This window comes from Macadamia integrifolia, chromosome 8 (assembly GCF_013358625.1).
Source record: "Macadamia integrifolia cultivar HAES 741 chromosome 8, SCU_Mint_v3, whole genome shotgun sequence".
Lineage (NCBI taxonomy): Eukaryota > Viridiplantae > Streptophyta > Magnoliopsida > Proteales > Proteaceae > Macadamia > Macadamia integrifolia.
In genome coordinates this window covers 16,938,701-16,958,088 of record NC_056564.1, presented here as the reverse complement: position 1 = coordinate 16,958,088, position 19,388 = coordinate 16,938,701, and the positions used below count along the sequence as shown (strand labels likewise).

The 19,388-nt window shown below is 36.0% G+C and overlaps 3 protein-coding genes across 9 annotated transcripts in view; all 3 read right to left on the bottom strand.

Moving 5' to 3' along the window:
• Positions 1–7: 7 nt before the first annotated feature.
• LOC122087221 (mitogen-activated protein kinase 3-like) lies at positions 8–4,749 on the bottom strand. 3 transcript variants are annotated; one of them, XM_042656279.1, is made up of 6 exons: positions 4,452–4,747; positions 4,193–4,322; positions 3,516–3,653; positions 3,055–3,387; positions 2,274–2,457; positions 8–852 (listed from the first exon to the last, which is right to left on the bottom strand). In XM_042656279.1, exons 1-6 carry the CDS (start codon positions 4,661–4,663, stop codon positions 677–679), a joined length of 1,173 nt encoding a protein of 390 aa, XP_042512213.1. In that variant the 5' UTR covers positions 4,664–4,747; the 3' UTR covers positions 8–676. The 3 variants fall into 3 exon arrangements, with proteins under 3 accessions (XP_042512213.1, XP_042512215.1, XP_042512214.1); XM_042656281.1 differs by having other exon boundaries at positions 4,457–4,590; XM_042656280.1 differs by having other exon boundaries at positions 711–1,142; positions 4,452–4,749.
• Positions 4,750–12,478: 7,729 nt separating this feature from the next.
• On the bottom strand, positions 12,479–15,751 carry LOC122087413 (L-ascorbate peroxidase 2, cytosolic-like). 2 transcript variants are annotated; one of them, XM_042656541.1, is made up of 10 exons: positions 15,658–15,751; positions 15,272–15,405; positions 14,997–15,171; positions 14,836–14,901; positions 13,628–13,676; positions 13,451–13,533; positions 13,256–13,335; positions 13,045–13,147; positions 12,891–12,949; positions 12,479–12,759 (listed from the first exon to the last, which is right to left on the bottom strand). In XM_042656541.1, exons 2-10 carry the CDS (start codon positions 15,388–15,390, stop codon positions 12,741–12,743), a joined length of 753 nt encoding a protein of 250 aa, XP_042512475.1. In that variant the 5' UTR covers positions 15,391–15,405; positions 15,658–15,751; the 3' UTR covers positions 12,479–12,740. The 2 variants fall into 2 exon arrangements, with proteins under 2 accessions (XP_042512475.1, XP_042512474.1); XM_042656540.1 differs by having other exon boundaries at positions 15,272–15,402; positions 15,658–15,747.
• Positions 15,752–17,448: 1,697 nt separating this feature from the next.
• Positions 17,449–19,388, bottom strand: part of LOC122086265 (pirin-like protein) — a 4,390-nt gene continuing 2,450 nt past the window's right edge. For 2 of the 4 annotated variants that reach the window (XR_006142376.1, XR_006142375.1), the window contains 3 exons: positions 18,597–18,730; positions 18,314–18,507; positions 17,449–18,214 (listed from right to left, as the gene is read on the bottom strand). Coding sequence is in view for 2 of the 4 variants with exons in the window: in XM_042655009.1 (XP_042510943.1) it covers positions 17,638–18,214; positions 18,314–18,369 (633 nt within the window). In the remaining 2 variants the exon portion in view is untranslated. Of the gene's footprint in view, positions 18,215–18,313; positions 18,508–18,596; positions 19,379–19,388 lie in introns of those variants that run through there. The other 2 variants (XM_042655009.1, XM_042655008.1) reach the window with 2 other exon arrangements.

Genomic DNA, 19,388 nt, shown 5'->3' with positions numbered 1-19,388 from the left:
GTGAAGATTTCTCTCCAAAAAAAATTAAAGTGCTTTTTATTTCTCATTAGCATACTCTCCAAACATATACAATCAAACAAATTCTTCTGACTACATATTTTACACTCTACTGAATTTCAAAGATACACCAGAAACTCTGAGGATCAGACTAATCAAGGAAATAAAAATTGACAAAAGGGAAACCAGGGACTCCCACAAGTATGTGAGAGCTATCAGTCTTACTGACTATCAACAGTCGGTAAATCCAAAGGCTTGAGTCCCATTAATGGGCATCACAATCTGTAGTAACACAACAAGAACACAGCACTTCCTCCAAAGAGATGTCATGGCCAAACAAAGGGAACCAGAAACAATTAGGAAGACCTGCAAAGTTGCTCACTGGAGTATGTCATTTGAAATTTTCCGATGCATTAACCTTTGACATAGTTCTGTTAGATAGGACATGTTGAATGGATATGAATCTTAGGAGAACTTGCACCTAAAAAAGCCAGCTCATAAGGTGAGAGAGGCTAAGGTCTCATCAACACCTGGGACCAGCCCCCCCATATGACTGATATGCGATCATAACATTGAAGGTTAAATGGCACATCAATAGTCCCTTCATATGCATCATGTATTCCAATATTGTCCATAGATAGATATGCATTCATCCATCAACAAGACCAAGATCACAGGCCTACGAAATAACATAATCAGGATTAAATGCTAAGGCTTCTCTGTATATCATCTCCTTCATCTGTTCCTCTGTCAAGGACTGTCTCTCAAACTCAAGAGAGAAGGGCTCATTGCAGATAGGTTCATCAGCAATATCATGTAGTCTTGCCAGGTAAGGATGAGCAAGTGCTTCTTCAACTGCAGCCCCAAAGACAAACTTGACATTCAGATATGATAGAAGTACAAAGAAGATTCAAAACACTAAAAGGAATACATCATTCAATGTTTACAAAAAGTTTGAATTTTTCATATAATTATCCTGCTTCCATATATGTCAGTGTTGCAGTGGTGGAGTTTAATCCCACTTGGTTAACACCATTAGTTTGTTGATCAAATAAAAAACTGCAAATATAGCAATCCATCAAAGCTACTGAAGAGCTTCCTTTTCATACTGTCATACATGATATAGTGACAGCAATATCCCTCTCCTGAGAAAAAAAGAAATAATCTTCAAGACTACTCTAATCAATTCAGTCAGGTAACTAAATAAAATTTTAATTAGACAATACATTGATAGACTAAGTACCAAACTGCATAATTTGCCATGGATACTTTATCATAAAATGGCAAAACAAGAATTACACAGCAAAACCATGCACATTAATGACAGAAAATTCCTCTGACCAACCAAAAATAGTTAGTGGAAGACTTGGATGTGAAGATACTAAGTTCATATCCCCTAAACCAGTGTAGTAGTCTCACCTTGTTATCACCATTTATAAATGGAATAATAGTGCAATGTCAATAACTACCCCCTAACACTGCACCGTGAGAGATGCCAAAATCAACAAAACCTTTTAAGTTGTTGAATGCCCTCCCACCAAATTTAAGTGCCAATAACACTTCCAGGTCAAGAACAAAGCTTCATTGTGCCATGGCACTGACTCAATGCATATTCTTCCATTGCCTCCCATTGTTTTGCATACTCATCCATAGACTCTAACTAGCATGTACACTTCAGGAAAAAAAATTACAAAAATATCTAATACTAGTAAAAAATTGAGGGCAAATGGCACCAACTTATGCATAATAAGTACCATAGAAATAGGAAACAAAGATATTCAATCGAAAGCACAAAATGCAACTTTTCTCTTTCTCTTCTGTATAAGCCAGAGACTAGAGTATAAATAACCCCTGAGCTTTAAAACATGAAAAATATATACAGTAGCCAGCTAATGGAAACTTCACCAGTGACTTCTTAATTCTCATTACTGATGGATCTTCATGAGAATCGCTATTCCTGGAATCAATGTGTGACGTTACAAATACTAGACAGTATGCTTTTACAGTTTTTATTTGTTTATATTCATTTCTCTGGTCAAAGATTCCATCATGTATAGTTTTTCAAGGACATAGTCGAAAGACTAATAGATGTGTTTATTGTTTTTGGTTGCCTCCATTTTATTGTACCCGGCTTATTCGGTAATTGGCAAGTTATCAATAGCCCCCCGTCATTATAAGACTCTTGCCACTTTACTGGACAGATCAATTAGACTGTAGGTTTCTCCAACACTCAAAAATACTCCTTCAATAGGTTGGTATGTCTGTTTGTAAATTACCTGTGATTCGTCTGGTGGGGTCAAATGCCAACATTTTCTCAACAAGGTCAATAGCATCTGGATGAACATGAGGGAATTTCTTGGAAAATGGCTGGCGAGGATGAGGGGGGAGTTGCCGAATATACCTCCTTGCATCTTCATTCCGAAAAAACCCAAGCTCAGATTCATTTGGTGTGCCAAGAAGCTAAAAGTTGAAGACCAGGAGTAAGCATCAATCATAAAATAAATGTAATATAACAAATTTAATGTAAAGAAAATAGAAAACCATAAAAGCACCATCATAAAGGATGCTTCAAACTTTTCATCATATATTTAGATGTTCGAGTCAAGTATGTACCATATAATGGAACAGTAGATGGCCCAAGACTAAGTGCTTTGCCATCAACATAAATTCAAACAAATAAATAGAAGTATAGGATTCCATCCAACTAAACAAGTATGCACAAGAGTGTCAAATATTTGAAACTACGAGCAAAATTTGTCTCTCCCCTGGTGGCAAAATCACAGACATTGTGCCTGTGTCTGTGTGTATAGTGCATGTCAAAGTAATCTAACTGTAAGCATATATTCCTTTATTTAGTCAATGCATCGCTGAATAAGGTGAGGTCTTTTGCCGTGGTTAAGAAAAGGTTTTCCAATTACATCACTTCTTGCTTTCTTTTCCTCTCTCTTCTTTTCTTTCCTAAAGGAAAGTCGAAGTCCAAGCCTAATCATGCTGTGTGTCAGAAGCAGAACTTCATAATCATCAATTACACTCAATTTGTTTTGAATGTCGTCTCACCTCTATCAGCAAATTCATCTGATGCATATGATCTCTACCCGGAAATAATGTTTTCCTATTCATCAGCTCCATAAAGATGCAACCCACGGACCACACATCAATTGCAGCAGTATAATCTGAAGAGTTCAGCAACAGTTCTGGTGCCCTGTACCATCTGGTAACCACATATTCTGTCATAAACTCATTCTCTGAGGTTAGTCGAGCAAGACCAAAGTCACAAATCTTCAGTTCACAATCTGAATTCAACAACAGGTTGCTGGGTTTTAAATCTCTATGGATAACATTTGCAGAATGTATATATTTCAGCCCTCGAAGGATCTGATACAAGAAATACTGCAAAGAAGGCCAATTAAGAAGGAAAGATCAATTTTTAAAACTGAGGGCCTAATGCTCCTTAGTGAAAGGAATATAATCAGTAACCTAACATTGGACTGACGGAGAAGTGTGAGAAAAGTATTTACCTGGCTGTGCTCTTCTGATAACTCTTGATGAGAGTGGATTATTTTGTGAAGATCAATTTCCATGAGTTCGGTAGCAATATAGACATCACAAAATGCACTTCGGACAGGTGGTGGAATTACATCTCTTATACCGATGATCTGTTTTACACAAATCACCATTAGACCTGACAAGATGAGAACCAGCACTCTGTTTACCAGTATGTCACCAGAATCAAGATCAACAACCTGAATATGTTAAAATCAACACTTTGTTCCAGTTGACATGAATTTTTAAAGTCTAACTCCAGCCAAAAACTACAAGAATGTGATGGGTACAGTAAATTGATGCAATTGTGAAATCCTTGAAATCCCATCTCTTACTAACTGTTGCTTTTAGACCTCCTAGAGCACTCTGCCCCAGAATCATCAAAGTAAATCGTTTTGCACAAAGCTACACAGGAAGCGAAGTTGTTTTCTCTAAGTTCTAATAAAGAATGTGGATTAGAGAACTAAATATGGATTAGAGATCAAAGCAACCATTGTAACCCAATAAGAGAAACTACACACAAAAAGAGGGGGGGGGGGGGAAGAAAGCTCACAACCCCCGTTATTCAGGCATACCGCAAGAATGATATTAAAGAAGCATGATGCTTGGGAAATCAAGTCTAAAGGTTTGCAGAAAGGGAGATTTGACATACATTCTCGTGATCTAAACGTCGGAGGAGCTTAATCTCGCGGAGTGTCCGTTTGGCATTCATGTGATTGTCGAAAGCATTGGGTATTTTCTTGATAGCAACCATTTCGTTCGTCTCCGAATTCAAAGCAGAACTGAAAGAAACGAAACCAGACCGATAAGTAAATATTCAACCCTAAATCACAAACCAGGATATATCTCATTATCCAGCCAAGTGTACGAAAAAGCAAGATAAATCGGAAAAAAAAAATGCTTCAGAGTACCAGACTTTTCCGTAAGCTCCACCTCCGATGTGCATTATAGGTGGGCGATACTTGGAGGTGATCTCGAACAGATTACCGGAGATATTGTATTGTATATAGCGTCCTCCGTGTGTGGGAATGGCCGGAAAGTCTGTTACCTGATCGGCGTTCGTGTTATGAGAAGCATTAGGCATCGGAGACTTAGTTGCAGCAGAGGAAGCTCCTTCTTGCATTTTCGGTTTCTCTCGGATCCTCTCTTCTAAACTGAGTTTTATATGTTGAGATGATCCACAGAAGAAAACAGATAAAGAAGAGATTTTGTAATGGTGATCTATTTGCTTTATGAGGTAGAAAGTCGAAACGGAGACTCTTTTCTCTTTCACAGTAGTTTCCCTCTCGCATGGGAATAACAGAAAGATTGGACGGTTGACACTACAGCCGCCTCTAATCTGACGGTCCACAGTGATTGGGTGACCAACGGTCATCCCTGTTAACGGTTTTTTCGAATCTTCTACGTTTCCCGTAGAAAAGAATTCCCACATACGACAAAACATACGACAATGCATAATGCTGGTTCCCTCTCTCACGGGTTCCTTAGTGGAGAATTTACTATCACTCCACTACAATATATTTAATAAAGTTCTCTTGCCTTCTATTTTTTTATTAATATTTTCTTAATTTTTTATTTTTACATCTCTTTCTCCCTTGTTCTTTTAAATACTTAGATTATCCTTCCTTTTCACTTATATTATTATATTTTTTTCCAAATTGATTGGTTCAAAACATGATTTAAACCAAACCACTAACAAGTTTTATCTCATCCAATCATCAAGAATATTGTAAATTCAAAAAAGAATAATTTTGTATCCGATCTATATCTATATCTATATTGGTATCATATGTTCCAATCGGGTACCACACATTTTTTATTTATTTTTAATCATTAGATTGGCTGAGATGGATATCAATCTTTTTTTCCTAACGGCGAGTATCCAGGCCTTCGGCTTAACTAGTCCCTCGGGCCCATACTGACCCCACAATCAAATAAATCGGGTCATACTAGATTGAATGAGAACCATTCAACTTTCACTGAAAGCAGTGAAGAGCATACCGATAAAAAAAAGTAGATTGCTAAATTTTTTATGATGGATGAGATAAAAAAAATAATAATAATTAATTAATTAAATAAATAAACAACATCCCTGATGATTGGATGAGTCGAAATAAAAAAAATAATAATAAATAAATAAATAATATCTTTAAAGATACATCAGCTATATCAATATCCTTGATGATTAGATGAGACAAAACTTGTAAGTGGTTTGGTTCAAACCATGTTTTAAACCAATCAATTTAAAAAAAGTGTAATTGGTTACTAGTGAAAATGAATGGTAATCTAAGTATTTAAAAAGACCAAGAGAGAAAAAGATGTAAAAATCAAAAAACAATGGAGCATCAGTAAAAATGTAAAAAGTATGGGAGTTTTAGTAAATATAGGCGAAGTGTGGAGGAGTGATAGTAAATTCCCCTTCTTTATTTTCCCTTTTCACAATATGCCATTGGTGAAGCGTGCAAATTCCCCCACAACACTGGCATGGTGGAGAACCCTCTCCCATAATTAAATTAGTGACAAATGGTTTTTTTTAGAGTATGTGCCTTGCACTAGTGCCTTAGCCAATGAGAGTACAAATATAAACTTTGATCAACATTGGTGCGGTGTTCATTTCGAACCTCATATGCCTGAGTGCAAGGGCACGGTCTGATAGTCCTAGATGGAGAATGTCTTCCCTTAAATTGGATTAGGAAACATTAAAGGGAAAGTTTAATAGTCATGACCAACAACAACATTGTCTTACTTGAAAGGTCATACGAGCTTAATAGTCAACCAAACCAAGTTTTTCATGGAGAGTCTCTTGAAAGAGGTTAGGGTGGTGTTAGGACTTGAGAGGGTATCAAACAAGGGTGAGACTGTAAAAGTACGATTGATTTCGTACTATAAAGTCAAACATTAATGACATTGGGATGAGTGGTTGAACATAGGGGTGTCAATTCGTGGTCCGACTCGACTAAATCGATCGAGACCGACCATTTATAGATCGGCCCAGCTTGGACTGTTTATTAAACGTGTCGGGCTTGAGCCCGGCCAGTTTATAAATGGTCGGTCTCGGTTTTGCTACTTGGCCCGTCGGGCGCCCGACCGAGACTGACCGAATAACGCCCAACCGAGACCGGCCTATTGTACACCGACTTGGCCCGACCCTTTAATGATTGTAAAATACCTATTTTACCCCCCAAATTAAAGAATAAAAACTAAAAAGTAAAGACATGTTCACATTTTAAATAATGGTTATATTTGGTATCATTTATTGATTTATTGTCATTTTTTTGGACTTGCATGAGTGGGCCGGAATATAATAGCACATTTTAAAGAGGGTCCGTTTAAAAACCGATTAAAGCCCGTTTAACATTAAACATGTCCGTAGCCCGATTAAGGCCCGACTAAAGCCCGATTATAGCCCGAGACCGACCGACCGAATATAAAGTGTACCATGCCCTCGATAACTAAGCCCGATTAGTTAAATGGGCTGACACAGTGTAGCCTTTGAAAGTCTTCAAGCCCGATTAAGTCCGATCGAAACCGAACCGGCCCAACCGGTTGACACCCCTAGTTGAACACAACTCCATAGGTGAAGGAAAACTTTCAAATCCCTTATGTAAAAGGGTGCTTCTTAATGTCAACCCCGTAGACAAACTCCCATATGTTACAACATTATAGTTTTATCTTATACGGGAAAGAAGATATTGTAACATTTTTTTGATTGCCTTTTTTGTCTTATTCTAAAAAAATTATTTAATATAAAATAAAAAATGATTTTCAAAATAACTTGAAAGTGACTAGTTCGTTATTACCAAAGGTGTCTACATGTCACCTCTGTGCTCCATAGTTGTATTTAGAATAATATTTATGTTTCTTTTGGTTATTTAGGCTTAATTTGGTTGTTAATAAATAAATAGAAAAAAAAAAAAGAAATTAAAACTAATTAAAAAAAAAAAAAAAGAAGACATAAATTAAATAATTATCACTACATCATAATGAACTATCTATCTCTCCTCAAATTCAAATTATTTTTGAAAAAAATATCTTATATCTATTCATTTCTGACAACCAAACTATACTATAAAGAAAAAAAAAAAAAACAGGCAATTGAATTTAATCTCGACGAAATCAATCCACTATAGGTTCGAGACGTTTTGTGATCCCTAGCATTACGGTCATTCTACTACACTTTTCATTATTAATGAGTAGAGAATCAAGATCAATATCATCATGGCCCAATTCATGACAATGAAATCAATGATACGATATAAGCATGATGATATTAGTAATACAATTTAAGCATAATGAAGTCAATAATACGATTCAATTCATGATCAATCTATCAGAAAATGGGAATTTGAGAAGTGAGCATCTCTCACCTCTCTCTTCCGTGATTGAAAGGAATCTCAAGTCTGCAAGCTAACATTCGCTATATGTCTATTTTTGTCTTCTCTATATATAATGATCTCTCAACCCCTCCTCTATGATTACCTGTTTTACGTCTCATTGATGCCGCTCACTAACTTATCGCACACGGTGATGGTGTGCCTATCCGGAAAAAAATCGTTTGCAATTTTGATCTCGTATAATTTCGTGCAATACCACCTTCAAGCAGTGACACGTGTATTAATACCAATACAATAGCCTAGATCTGATTTAAATATCTTTTTCAGTTATTTAATGTTTTATTAGTTGTATCAGATCTGAACCATTGTATTGATATCAATACACGTGTCATCGCCTGAAGGTGATATTGCACGAAATTGTACGAGATCAGAATTGCAGACGATTTCAACCCATGCCTATCCCTCTCCTTTATTATAAATAACATTAAGATGTGACATATTATATGCTCTTGGTAGCGTGGTTGGATACAAGAGATCCACAAATCACTTGTCAATGTCAAGAACATAAAGATGGCCTTTTATTCTTCTATCATTGTCAAATCTTGAAAAGAATTGAAAGATACAATTAACTTGAAATGACCCAATCATCCACACAGTACTCGCCACGGTTGCTTTACTTTTTTTTGACCAGCTAAGCAGTTTCCTTGAGTTATTATGATAATAATACTAAAAATAAAAAAATGTGAATGAAAAAGTAAAGAATATTAAAAATGATAAAGGAATAAAATCAGTTTCACCTTTAGGTGATAAGGAATAATATCATATGATGGATATTCTACTTAAAAGTAAAAAAGATATGTCTTAGATAATAGATGAAAATTTCATTATTTTATTTTAGAAATGGATAATAAAAAAACAAGGGTAATAGAAATATTTTTCTTTCTTTCTCCATTTTGTTTGGGTACTAAAAATGTATTAAGATGCTAGAAGTTATGGAGATTTTTTTTATATATATCAATCCATTTATATCGTTAAGGAGTTCTTTCCATCTAATATCACGAGATTTTTTGTGTTATACTTTCCACCATGAGATCAAAGCCCTTATAGAGGAAAATATATCCAAGCTACACGTGAGAGAGAGTATTGAAATGCTGAGAGAGTTAATAAAGTTATTAACACCGTTTGATAATATTTCTACTGTTTATGTGTGTAGAAACAGCAGAAATGACTTTTCACGTTTCTGAAAACAAAATCGGAATTTTGGGTGTTTGATAAACTTATTTCTCAAAACATATTTTGCAGACATAATGTCACTAAAAAACCCAATAGCATAATCGGATATCCAAAAAGGAGAGAGGGTTTGATTGCCTCTTTTTAGATTTAAATAGTTGAAAGATTTATCAAGCAGAGCAACTTTTTTTTTTCCTCTCAAATTTGTTTATAGAAACGACGAAATAAGTCTGACTTGTTTCATCAAAGTCATTTATAAAATTGTAAATATGCATAAATTTGAATTTATATTTCTAGAAACGGGTGAAACGGAACAACTTTATCAAACACCTTTTAGGTTATTTCTCCGTTTCTGAGAAGAAGAAAACGCAGAAACGACAGAAATGGATTATCAAACGGTGTCATAGTTTCATATCAGGTTGTTCACGTCATTAGTATCTTTACATACTAGAGGAGTTCTCTCCAAATAGAGCCCTGAAGACACAGATTCAATAGAGGACAATAACTTTGTGAAAAAAATACCAATGTTAGAATGGACTATGAATCCATTTTATAAACTCTTAATTTCATTTACCAAAAATTTGACAGCAATTTTCTAATAGTAAAAGATAAGATAATGCAGCAATTGTTATGGCAATGGGAATACCATGTTGATGATGTGTTGAAAAACCATTCCCATGTGTTGCATGTTAGAAGAACAGAAGGATTGTTGTTTCAGTGTTTGGGCTTTATTGATGGTATTAGGCCCATGGGCCTGTGCGTACCCCATGGCAGAGAGTTTTCTAACCAATATTAATTTTCAATCTAAAGTGCATACCCTTAAATATTCTGAGATTTTCAATTATTTCATCCACCATGCCCCGTATGTTGACAGCTCTTCCATGCGCTGCACTGCTGAAGGCAGCCTAGGAAGCAAGCAGTGATTTAGTAAATTTTATATCTGACAGGCCATATCAATCAGGGTAATAAAATGTGTAATTGGGGACATAAGAAGTCAGTGGCAATTCCAATCAGACCGTAATCAGCTTAAATAGAACCGAAAAAATTCCTAAAATCAATAGGTTCAAAGAAATTAAAAATCGAGATCATTCATCGCCAATTCTAATTTAAACCAATGATTCCCAATTCTATTCACCAATTCTTGAAACCCTGATATCGAGCCATCATATTTAAAGGTGTTAATTGGTTTGGTTTTGATTAAAATGGTTCGGTTCAATTCGATTCACATATATTTTGATTGAAACCATAACTGCACCATTTACTAAATAGTTGCACTTTTTAAAACAGTAACCATTTAGTAAACAGTTTCGATTTCCACGATTTCTAAACGGTTTAGGTTTCTTGGTTTTAAATCGTTTCGGTTTCGATTTATTCCATGCGATTTCTAAACGGTTAGCAATCGGTTTGCTAGTTTATTCACATGTTTACTAAAATTTGTTTTTGGTGATAAACGATTCAATATTGAGCATGTGAAATGCAACCATTATGTTTTGTTAAAACAATCAAACAACTAAGCAAAAGAAAATATTTTGATAGAAAATAGTTTCAAGTGCATCTAATAAGTCAGTAAGTAATGCTTACAGCAGGGATTTTCTTCTTCTCCCCCTTCCTAAATAATGTGTTATAATATTAAAAAATATATATTTAATATGTCATGATATAAGCAAAAATTGCATTTTTATCAGTATACATTCTACTTAGTGCATTGGATTAATTCAATCGGCATTTCAAACAATGAACAAGCTACCTCTAGATTACTTACAGGTTTGCAGCACTCAATCTTTGAATCAAATGAGATACTAACGATATATTACAACCACCTTATTTAATCTTTAAACGGATTAATCGAATCGATTTTGATGGTTTAAATGGTTCGATTTTCACAGTTTTAATTCGATTTGAAATCACGGGTTAAACGGCTCGATGCAGTTTCAACATGTTTAGCTAATCGGGCTAAAACTTGAAACTATAACCGAACTATTTACTAAATAGTTTTGCGATTTCAATATAAACGGCTTGATTCAATTACGACAAACGATTTCAATTTCAAATTCACATCCTTAATCATATTGATATTCAATGAAAATAAGGTGATCCGATAAATTTTTTTTCTCAGGTAAGTAGGCAATGCCTAACGAACAGAGGGTAAAATGATAAAAAAAAATGGTTTTAAGTATCTCATAGGGCAAAATCCCCATCTGGAAGTCAATTGTCTCACTTCCACAATTACTAAAGCTTACATCTGAGGCAGGGAAGGGTGGTGAATCCACATTTCAGGTGTTTCTTTCAGAGACTCTAAAACCTTTCTACGGTCTTTCACAGTGCCTGAAAGACGCCATCCCTTAAACAAACGGATCCATCACACATGTGAATGAATACGTCAGCTGAGAAGAAAAAAAAAAACGTCACTATACTCTCAATACTTCAAGCTTAACTTCCATCGTTCTTCTACAACCTAAAGCCACCAAACGTTGAGAATGGAAATCTATGATTTCATCTCCAAGGCGGTGTTTGGTAGTCAAGAAAAGAAAAAACAAAAGTTCACAAATTTCTCTTTGGATTAAGAAATTTTTTTTTTTGTCCTTAATATAAAATATATCTTCTGTCAAAAAAAAAAGATTTGCCTTTTCAAACTCAAAATTTTTCTTATGAATTGTAAAATTTTCTTTAATTCTTTCAAAAATTTTCTTACCAAAAACATAAAAAAACGTAAGAAAATATAAAAATATAATAAAATAAAAATAAATAATTACACAATAATTTTCTCTGTATCTCTATCTTCAAAATTCAAAATTTAAAAAAAAAAATCTTTTCTTTTATTTTCTTTTCTTAATAACTAAACACACACTCTTTATTTTCTCATCATTTCTTCTCTTTTCATTTTTAGATATTTTTTTGTTTTTCTTTTCTTCTCTTGACTACAAACATAGCCTTCTCTTTTCATTTTTAGATATTTTTTTGTTTTTCTTTTCTTCTCTTGACTACAAACATAGCCTAAGGCAAGACTCTTATCCTAGCAGAAGACCAGGAAAAATGATAATTTTCAGCATAACATGACAAATAGAAATGTGAACTTGTTTTAACTTTTAACCGCAGTCAATTCTTGACTATTTAAATTATTGGATCTATATTGAATTTGTCAGCTTCGAGATTTCAACCACAACAAATCAGAATTGATCTCTTAGATCTGAAAACCCAACGATCCATTCATACCGGTAAATCATAAATGCAATCAATCCGATTCCCATTTATCAAACAGTAGCAGCATTTTAAGACCTGAATGGTAGACACTTCCGCACCAACACGAACCTCAGGACACAAACTAATTCATTGTGCGAGAATTTGTATCCACAATTGAGAAGGCAATCAAAAGATAGGTGGGACCCCACATCATGTCTCATTGTATTTCACCAAACAAAACTAATATGATACTAATTGTCACATGCTTATTTAATCTGATAGTGGCGAAGATACTTCGAATATTCAAAATGTGTTCATCCACATCCAACCAAAAAACCAAAAAAAAAAGGATAATACCATATTACCCAAACCACCAACATTTTCGCCCAACTACCTACTCTAGCTATCCGAGATTAAACGGAAGAAAATATTCCCAAGCCAACTAGCCCAATTTTCCTATTCAGCATCCGCAAATCTGGCAACATAGACAGACAACAGTAATTAGTCACAACGGTTAAGAACACTAAAACAAGTAAAGAGTATATGCGAACTTAAATGAAACAAGAAATAGAATTAAACAACGAAAGAGCGGTGTCTCAGCCTCACCCAAGTTCAGACAGCTGCAGATGAGCTTCAGCATAGTCAGCAAAGAACGCATCCTCGTCCTGCAATTCCCCAAATTAACACAAAAATATTAAATTCACCACAAATCAAGTCATTGTTACGTTATACATGGCAACAAATCGATTATCAAACGTACCTTAGCATATTTTTCAACGAAGGGGCGGAAAGATGGGTCTTCTATAAGGACCGTATCTGTTGGCAGCTGTAGAAGGCCTTCCTTCTTTCCAGTAAGAAGTTCCCTGTGGAAACCCAAAAAAGATTGAAAAACTGTTTTAAGACCCGCAATTAAGAAGAAAGATTTCAATGGAATAAAAACCAAAGAGATGACGATAAATAACATAGCTTACGTGAAGAAGGAGTTGTCAAAGATGAGCGGATTGGGTGTCCAGGGCCCTTCAAACCCAGAGCGGTCCTTGTGGCATCTTCCCTATAGAATCAGAACCAACAATAAAAAATCAGAAGTCCTAACATCCCAAAGAATACCAAATTAAAAGGCAACAAAAAAAATGAAAAAATATAACCGAATATTTTTTTGCACTAACCAGCGTATGGGCACCAGAAAGAGCAACAATCTCCTTGTCACCAAGACCCATGTGTCCAAAGACATCCCTCAAATGGTCCGCACCTGAAATTGTTACAATAGCCTTAGAAACAAACCGCTCTTCGTATGTACATTGAGAACACTGCCGCTTTCATGATTGGTACTAAATCAAACTTACCCTTGGTGGCATCAGGAAGACGGCCTTCTGGTGGTGGCTCAGGCTTGTCCTGGAATTTGGAAAACAAAAAATTGCTTAGTACAATAGAAATACAATATAACATCAATGCCCAAATCTCTACAGGTATCACAAATTAACCACTCAGCCACAAAAACAGGGCTGCGAAGGCCAAAAGGGTTTTTGGCCAAGGCATCTTATAAAATTTGAGTAGAACTTTATTTTTGAGTCAACTGAACCGCCACATTTGGCATGTACCGTAGAACAATATTCTATGTTTCTTTTGGTTATATAGAGGAAATGAGCTACTGTTTCCTCTGCAAAAGCTTCCTTAACTGCCCATGAATTTTCACCTTAAAAAAAATCATTTCAACTCCTAAAAATTTACAAGAAAGAATAAACTCTAGAACATATAAAGTACAATGTTTTTAAAAGAGACGGAGATAGACCACATCCATACACCCAGTTTTGCAGAAAATACGACATTTGTCATCAACCACATAATTGTAAAATTGTTTAAGACAGTTACAATCAATCTATTGTAGAGTAGAACAGTTGAGCATCCACTAGATCTTTATCACCATTCAGATAAAATTAGTTTGAAGGACAAGAACTCTTCATAAGCTTGAACATCTTTAAACCAGACAAGCTATTGATCATAGAACAAATAAACACACTCCCTTCCCCAAAAGGAAAATAGAGACGGCACATACATGAGCGAAGCGTAGGGACAAACTCTATTTTATCAGGTATAAAATGGTCATTTGATAGGGATACTAGCTCGAAGGAGCGGAGAGGCTGAGATCACCAGCAAGGCAATATGTCCCACGCGCCCAAATGTAGATAGACTTTGCACTGAGTCCGCAGTTGGGGCATGAAATCCTCTATTACAATTACAAAGGCCTCATATCTCGCTCAATATCCTTAGAGTAACATAATCGAATTTACTCTCGACTCAAACGGACAGCTACAGATTCCAGACGTTCCGCAATCCATGGCAGAACGTCCATTCTACTACGCTTTTCATTGAGAAAGAGTAGAGATCCGAAATCAGATGTTATCATAATGAAATTGATACTCCTATCTAGCCATTTTAAAGGGAAAAAAAATCGATGATTCGATATAAGCTGTAAGCATAATGATCATTATCAATCGACATGATAACGATCGCAAATCAGAAAATGGAAATTTGACAACGGCGCATCTCTCACCTCTCTGCCGGGATGGAACGGGATTTCAGGTCCTCCAGTCACTTCCACGGCAACAACTCCAGCCAACTACGCACAGTTACGCAGAAAGAAAACCATAAGAGTAAGGGACAGAAGGCGAATCAAGGAAACGATACAAAGAACAACAAAAACAGCAGCAATACCTGAATAAAATCTGCGTACGACAGGATCGGGAACTGCTCCTTAATAGGTTCAAGAAGCCTGACAGCAATGTCAAGACCCGCGTTAGCCCCGTGAGCACGCTCCTCTGGGTACTTCATGGTTCCAAATGGACCTCCCGTCTTTGTCTTGACATCATAGGTCCCAGCCGAGTGCCATCTGAAACATCAGAACTTTATAAATAACCACTCTCTTCCCCAAAAAATTACTGGAAGCAAACTCACTCAGAAGTTTTACAGATCAACATGAGATCACTTACGCTATTCGGACAACAATCGGAGCGCAGTTCTTCTCAGCGATGAGTGCTCTGAGCTTCCTCCTGCATTTCTCAACAGCCTTCTTGTATTCCTCACTCACTGTTGGGTACGACTTTCCCATGGCTTCGATTTCCTACTATTTATTAAAAAAAAAAAAGGGAATGAGGCACGAAAATCAATTAAAAGAAAGCAAATGAGCAAGAAAACACGATCAACATCTGCATCGATCGATTGATCGATGATCGATCGATCCAAATGAAAATAATCACATAAGACGACGATCTAAAATACAGATCTGTATTCTTTACGGATAAACGAAATAAAGATACAAACAGACGAAAAACAAGTTACGAAATCCGAAAATCCGCCAGTGGCGATAGTTGCAGACCTTCGAGACTTGAACAACACAAAGCTCTTAAACGAATAAGCGATTGCAAATGGCACGAGCAGACCACAAGCCATCTGGCTTCCCAGATGGTGAGGATATAAAGGGTTTTGGGTTGAGAAGTTTCTGGGAGCTTCATATGAACCGTTGGATCAGATTGATTCATCGATGTTTGAACGGCTCAGATCTTTCTTGACTGTCAGATCTGTGGTTAGCATTCCTCGTGTTTGGTGGCGATAAAAATTTAACTCCTTTCCAAAACCGTGATTAAGTCCTATACGGTTAGCACCGCAAGCAAATCCCTATTTCTCCAATCACCAGACGAAGAAAAGCATCAACTAGTCTCACGGGGGTATTTATGTCTTTTAAAAAATAATGGGTATATTATTTTATTTGCCCTAGGTGTGAACGCGTCGGACAGGGGAATGATTCCTTCCACGACTGGCGCATAGAGCCAAAAGAAAGTACTGACACGTGGGAAACAGATATTGGTGGAGATGGGAGAAGGGATGAACAAGAGGCGGGAAAGTCGTGGCTATAAGTGGTAATTCGTCCACGTCAATAGCCGTGGCGGCCGCGCATTTATTTGGCTGAGAGAGAAAAGCTGCTTTATACGTTGGAAGAGGACAGAAAAATACGTCCTTATGGGCCATTTGAAATCGATTATCATAATTAAGGGATAGAAAGATACCCTTAATTTGAAATTAATAATCATAATAAAGGATAATCTTTTTAATTGGAAATTTTTTAATTATTAGGGAAGAGGATGGTTGCTATCAACATTTTTCATCCGTTGGATTGGGATCATTGGGGCTTTGAGATAAAAAATGGATGGAAGAGATGGAATCGAGAACCGTATTTAATGCCTTCATTTCTATTTTATAAACTTATAATTGTTAGGGAAGACGTTTATCAAAAAAAATTTATTAAGGAAAATGACTTTCCCGCCAGGTACATATCTCTCCATCTATATTCTATTTCTTCTTAACCATGTGGATCCCATGTATATGAATCATTATACACCTCCTCTAATGGGAGAAGCCATTTCATGTGAATGTCATGTAGATCCTCTATCCTAATTATTATATCATTCATGGAATGTGGATAATCAACGAGTAATATATATATATATATATATACTAGTAAGAAATATACATGCAAATGCACGTGGGGGCATAAATGATTATATATATATTTAATTTGTAAATATTAGAGATAGAGTAGAAAAAGGAGGAGAGAGACAAATAGTGGATATTGTGAAAGATTAATATGGTGTATATTTTTATTTAAACTATTGTAGCTATTTTTTTATGAAGCAACATTGACCGTATGGTTACAAGCCTTTATGTTCGAGAAAATGTAATTGAAAATAATGAAAGTTACAATTATGAAGATGTTGGAATGAAAGTTAAAGAAAAAAATATATATTCTCAACTCAGAAATGTAGTTCATCCTCTTGTGGCATGGAGAAAACTCTAGAAAAGACTATGTAGCTATTCTAGGAGATTGGTCAGAATTGCCCATTTAGTTGGGATAAGGCTAAACTATTTTTTTGTTGTTGTGAAGTGGTTAAATAATTTTTACAAAAGAAAAAAAAAAGTGGTTAAATAATTTAATCTGACCCATTTCATTTCATCCTATGGACCACCTCTTAAAATGGAATGCTAGCCTCATAGTCCTCAACATCCAACGGAAGCCAGCCTGGTTTTCTCACTTTTTGCTTGTGTGACTCAGAGATTCTTGTCCACATAACAATTGTTAAATGATATTAACTTGTAACAATTGCATAGTCAATAACAAAAATGTCAATAACATCCCGGTTCAAGGCTTTATGTTGCCACATCAGGGATGGAATTGGAGATGCTTCAAATTGCAAAGACCTTATTCTCAGTGTAACAAGAGAGAAAAGTGACAATCCATTTGAGGAATCTACTTACTGTCGACCTCAATTGAAACCAAAATACTAAAATTTAAATATGAATTTCAATGAGTACATTTTCCTGCTTTTGAATCGTATATGCACAAGCTCAAATTCAAATTGTTCTGGCATGCTTCTTGTTTTTCTTTTTCACCTTGAGACGGGTTCAGATCTCCTAGCATTTTCAAAGCCATTTTCTTATGGAAGTGATAGCCCTCAAAGGTCTTCTGGATGTAAGCTTTAGTGTTAATCACAAAGGGTCCATATTGAGCAATGGCTTCATTCAGAGGCTGCCCTCTAATCGAAGCAAATCTGAGTGGCTGGCTTGACTTGTTCCACACTTTAAGCCCATCCCCTGAACCCAAGACCAAGAGGTTATGAGCCTTTGCTACTGATGCATCTGAGGATCCAAACACACCCTCTCCTTCAATCATACATACAAAGCCATTCCATGAATCTAGGATGCTTTGATGCCACTCAGCTCCAGGTTTCAGGGTGAAATCAAGGTACATTGCTGGAGTCCTGATGAATGCTGGAGAATTGACACCCATGCTTTCTCCTGCTATGATTATGACCTCCACACCATCTGTTTCTGCTCTCTTGATATCTTCCTTGAGCAACTCTTGGTATCTGGGCTCAATCCTGTGGATGACAAATTTGGTTTCAGAAACTAATTTTGGATGAAAACAAAAAGAAATAAAAGATTGAATTGACATCAGTTGATGGAATATTTTTGTTTACATTTTGTTCTCAGATGACAAATTGATCCAAAGCTGCAATCCCTTGCTGACCCCCATCCCCTGCAGGCATTTCTTAGTGAACTATACCCCGACCAGCATCAAAAGAACAACTTCAATTGCATCCTTGATATAAACAAAGGTTCTCTGGGACTGTCCGCCATCCACAAGCTTGAATGGTTCACCACACAGGAGATTCTGCAGGTAAAACAGTGGTCAGATAGTCTTAGAACAGTTACAACACTATTAACCATTTATCTTGATAGTATGACTAAAATTGAACTTACATTACTGAAGCATGCTAGGACTCTTGGAACACCCTCACTTGGACCATCAATGCCAGGAATGAAATTCATCCTTGGACCAATCCAGTTAAAGGGTCTCACAATAGTGAACTCAAGAGCATTTTCCACACCCTCGGCTGTAATCAGTGCAAAAGTAAGGAAAGCACATAACAACATAATACAAAAAATTCCATAGAAGGACCAAATATGGATGCGCACCATAAATCAGCCTTTTCAATGAGTTGCTTTGCACATGCATAGGACAACCTTTGCTTCTCAATTGAGCCAAAAATGCAAGGAGATTCATCTTCTTTGAGGACATAGTATGCAGGGTCATGTTTCATCATAAAAACACCAATGAACTGAAGCTAGGTATAAATAAATGGATGATTCAGCTCACTGGATAATGCAGCAGTCACGGCGATGTTTATCCGCAAACTCAGTAGCCATCATACCATCCATATATTTATATATTTAATATGGCGGTTGGGTTGGGGGGCTATTTCATTTAATATCAGAACAATATTCTATATAACACTAACATTGAGAGAGCATCTATGAGCGTAAAATTTCACCCAGGTCAAGTAAAACGGTGACATATCTAGTTTCAAAGTTCAGAAGCCCAAGCTAACTAAAAATCAACAATGCCATGTATCATACAGCCAAAATTGTGATTCACACCAGACTACCCAAAGATCCAGCTAAAAAGGTCACTCAACTATGACAAAGACCTAAAGTTCAAAACATCATTCCAAATAGATCTAACAAATTAAAGAAAGGAGGTTTTTTTTTTTT

Bases quoted from the DNA above. Each gene is read 5' to 3' on its own strand.
- LOC122087221 (XM_042656279.1), bottom strand. From the start codon at position 4,663: ATGCAAGAAGGAGCTTCCTCTGCTGCAACTAAGTCTCCGATGCCTAAT. The intron at 2,458-3,054 runs GTGAGACGACAT...TTCAACTTTTAG, and splicing joins AGATGAATTTGCTGATAGAG to CTTCTTGGCACACCAAATGA. The intron at 853-2,273 runs GTAATTTACAAA...TTGGGGCTGCAG, and splicing joins CCCCACCAGACGAATCACAG to TTGAAGAAGCACTTGCTCAT.
- LOC122087413 (XM_042656541.1), bottom strand. From the start codon at position 15,390: ATGGGAAAGTCGTACCCAACAGTGAGTGAGGAATACAAGAAGGCTGTT. The intron at 13,677-14,835 runs GTGAGAGATGCG...TCCAAATTCCAG, and splicing joins CGTTCCATCCCGGCAGAGAG to GACAAGCCTGAGCCACCACC. The intron at 13,336-13,450 runs GTTAGTGCAAAA...CTGATTCTATAG, and splicing joins TTTCTGGTGCCCATACGCTG to GGAAGATGCCACAAGGACCG.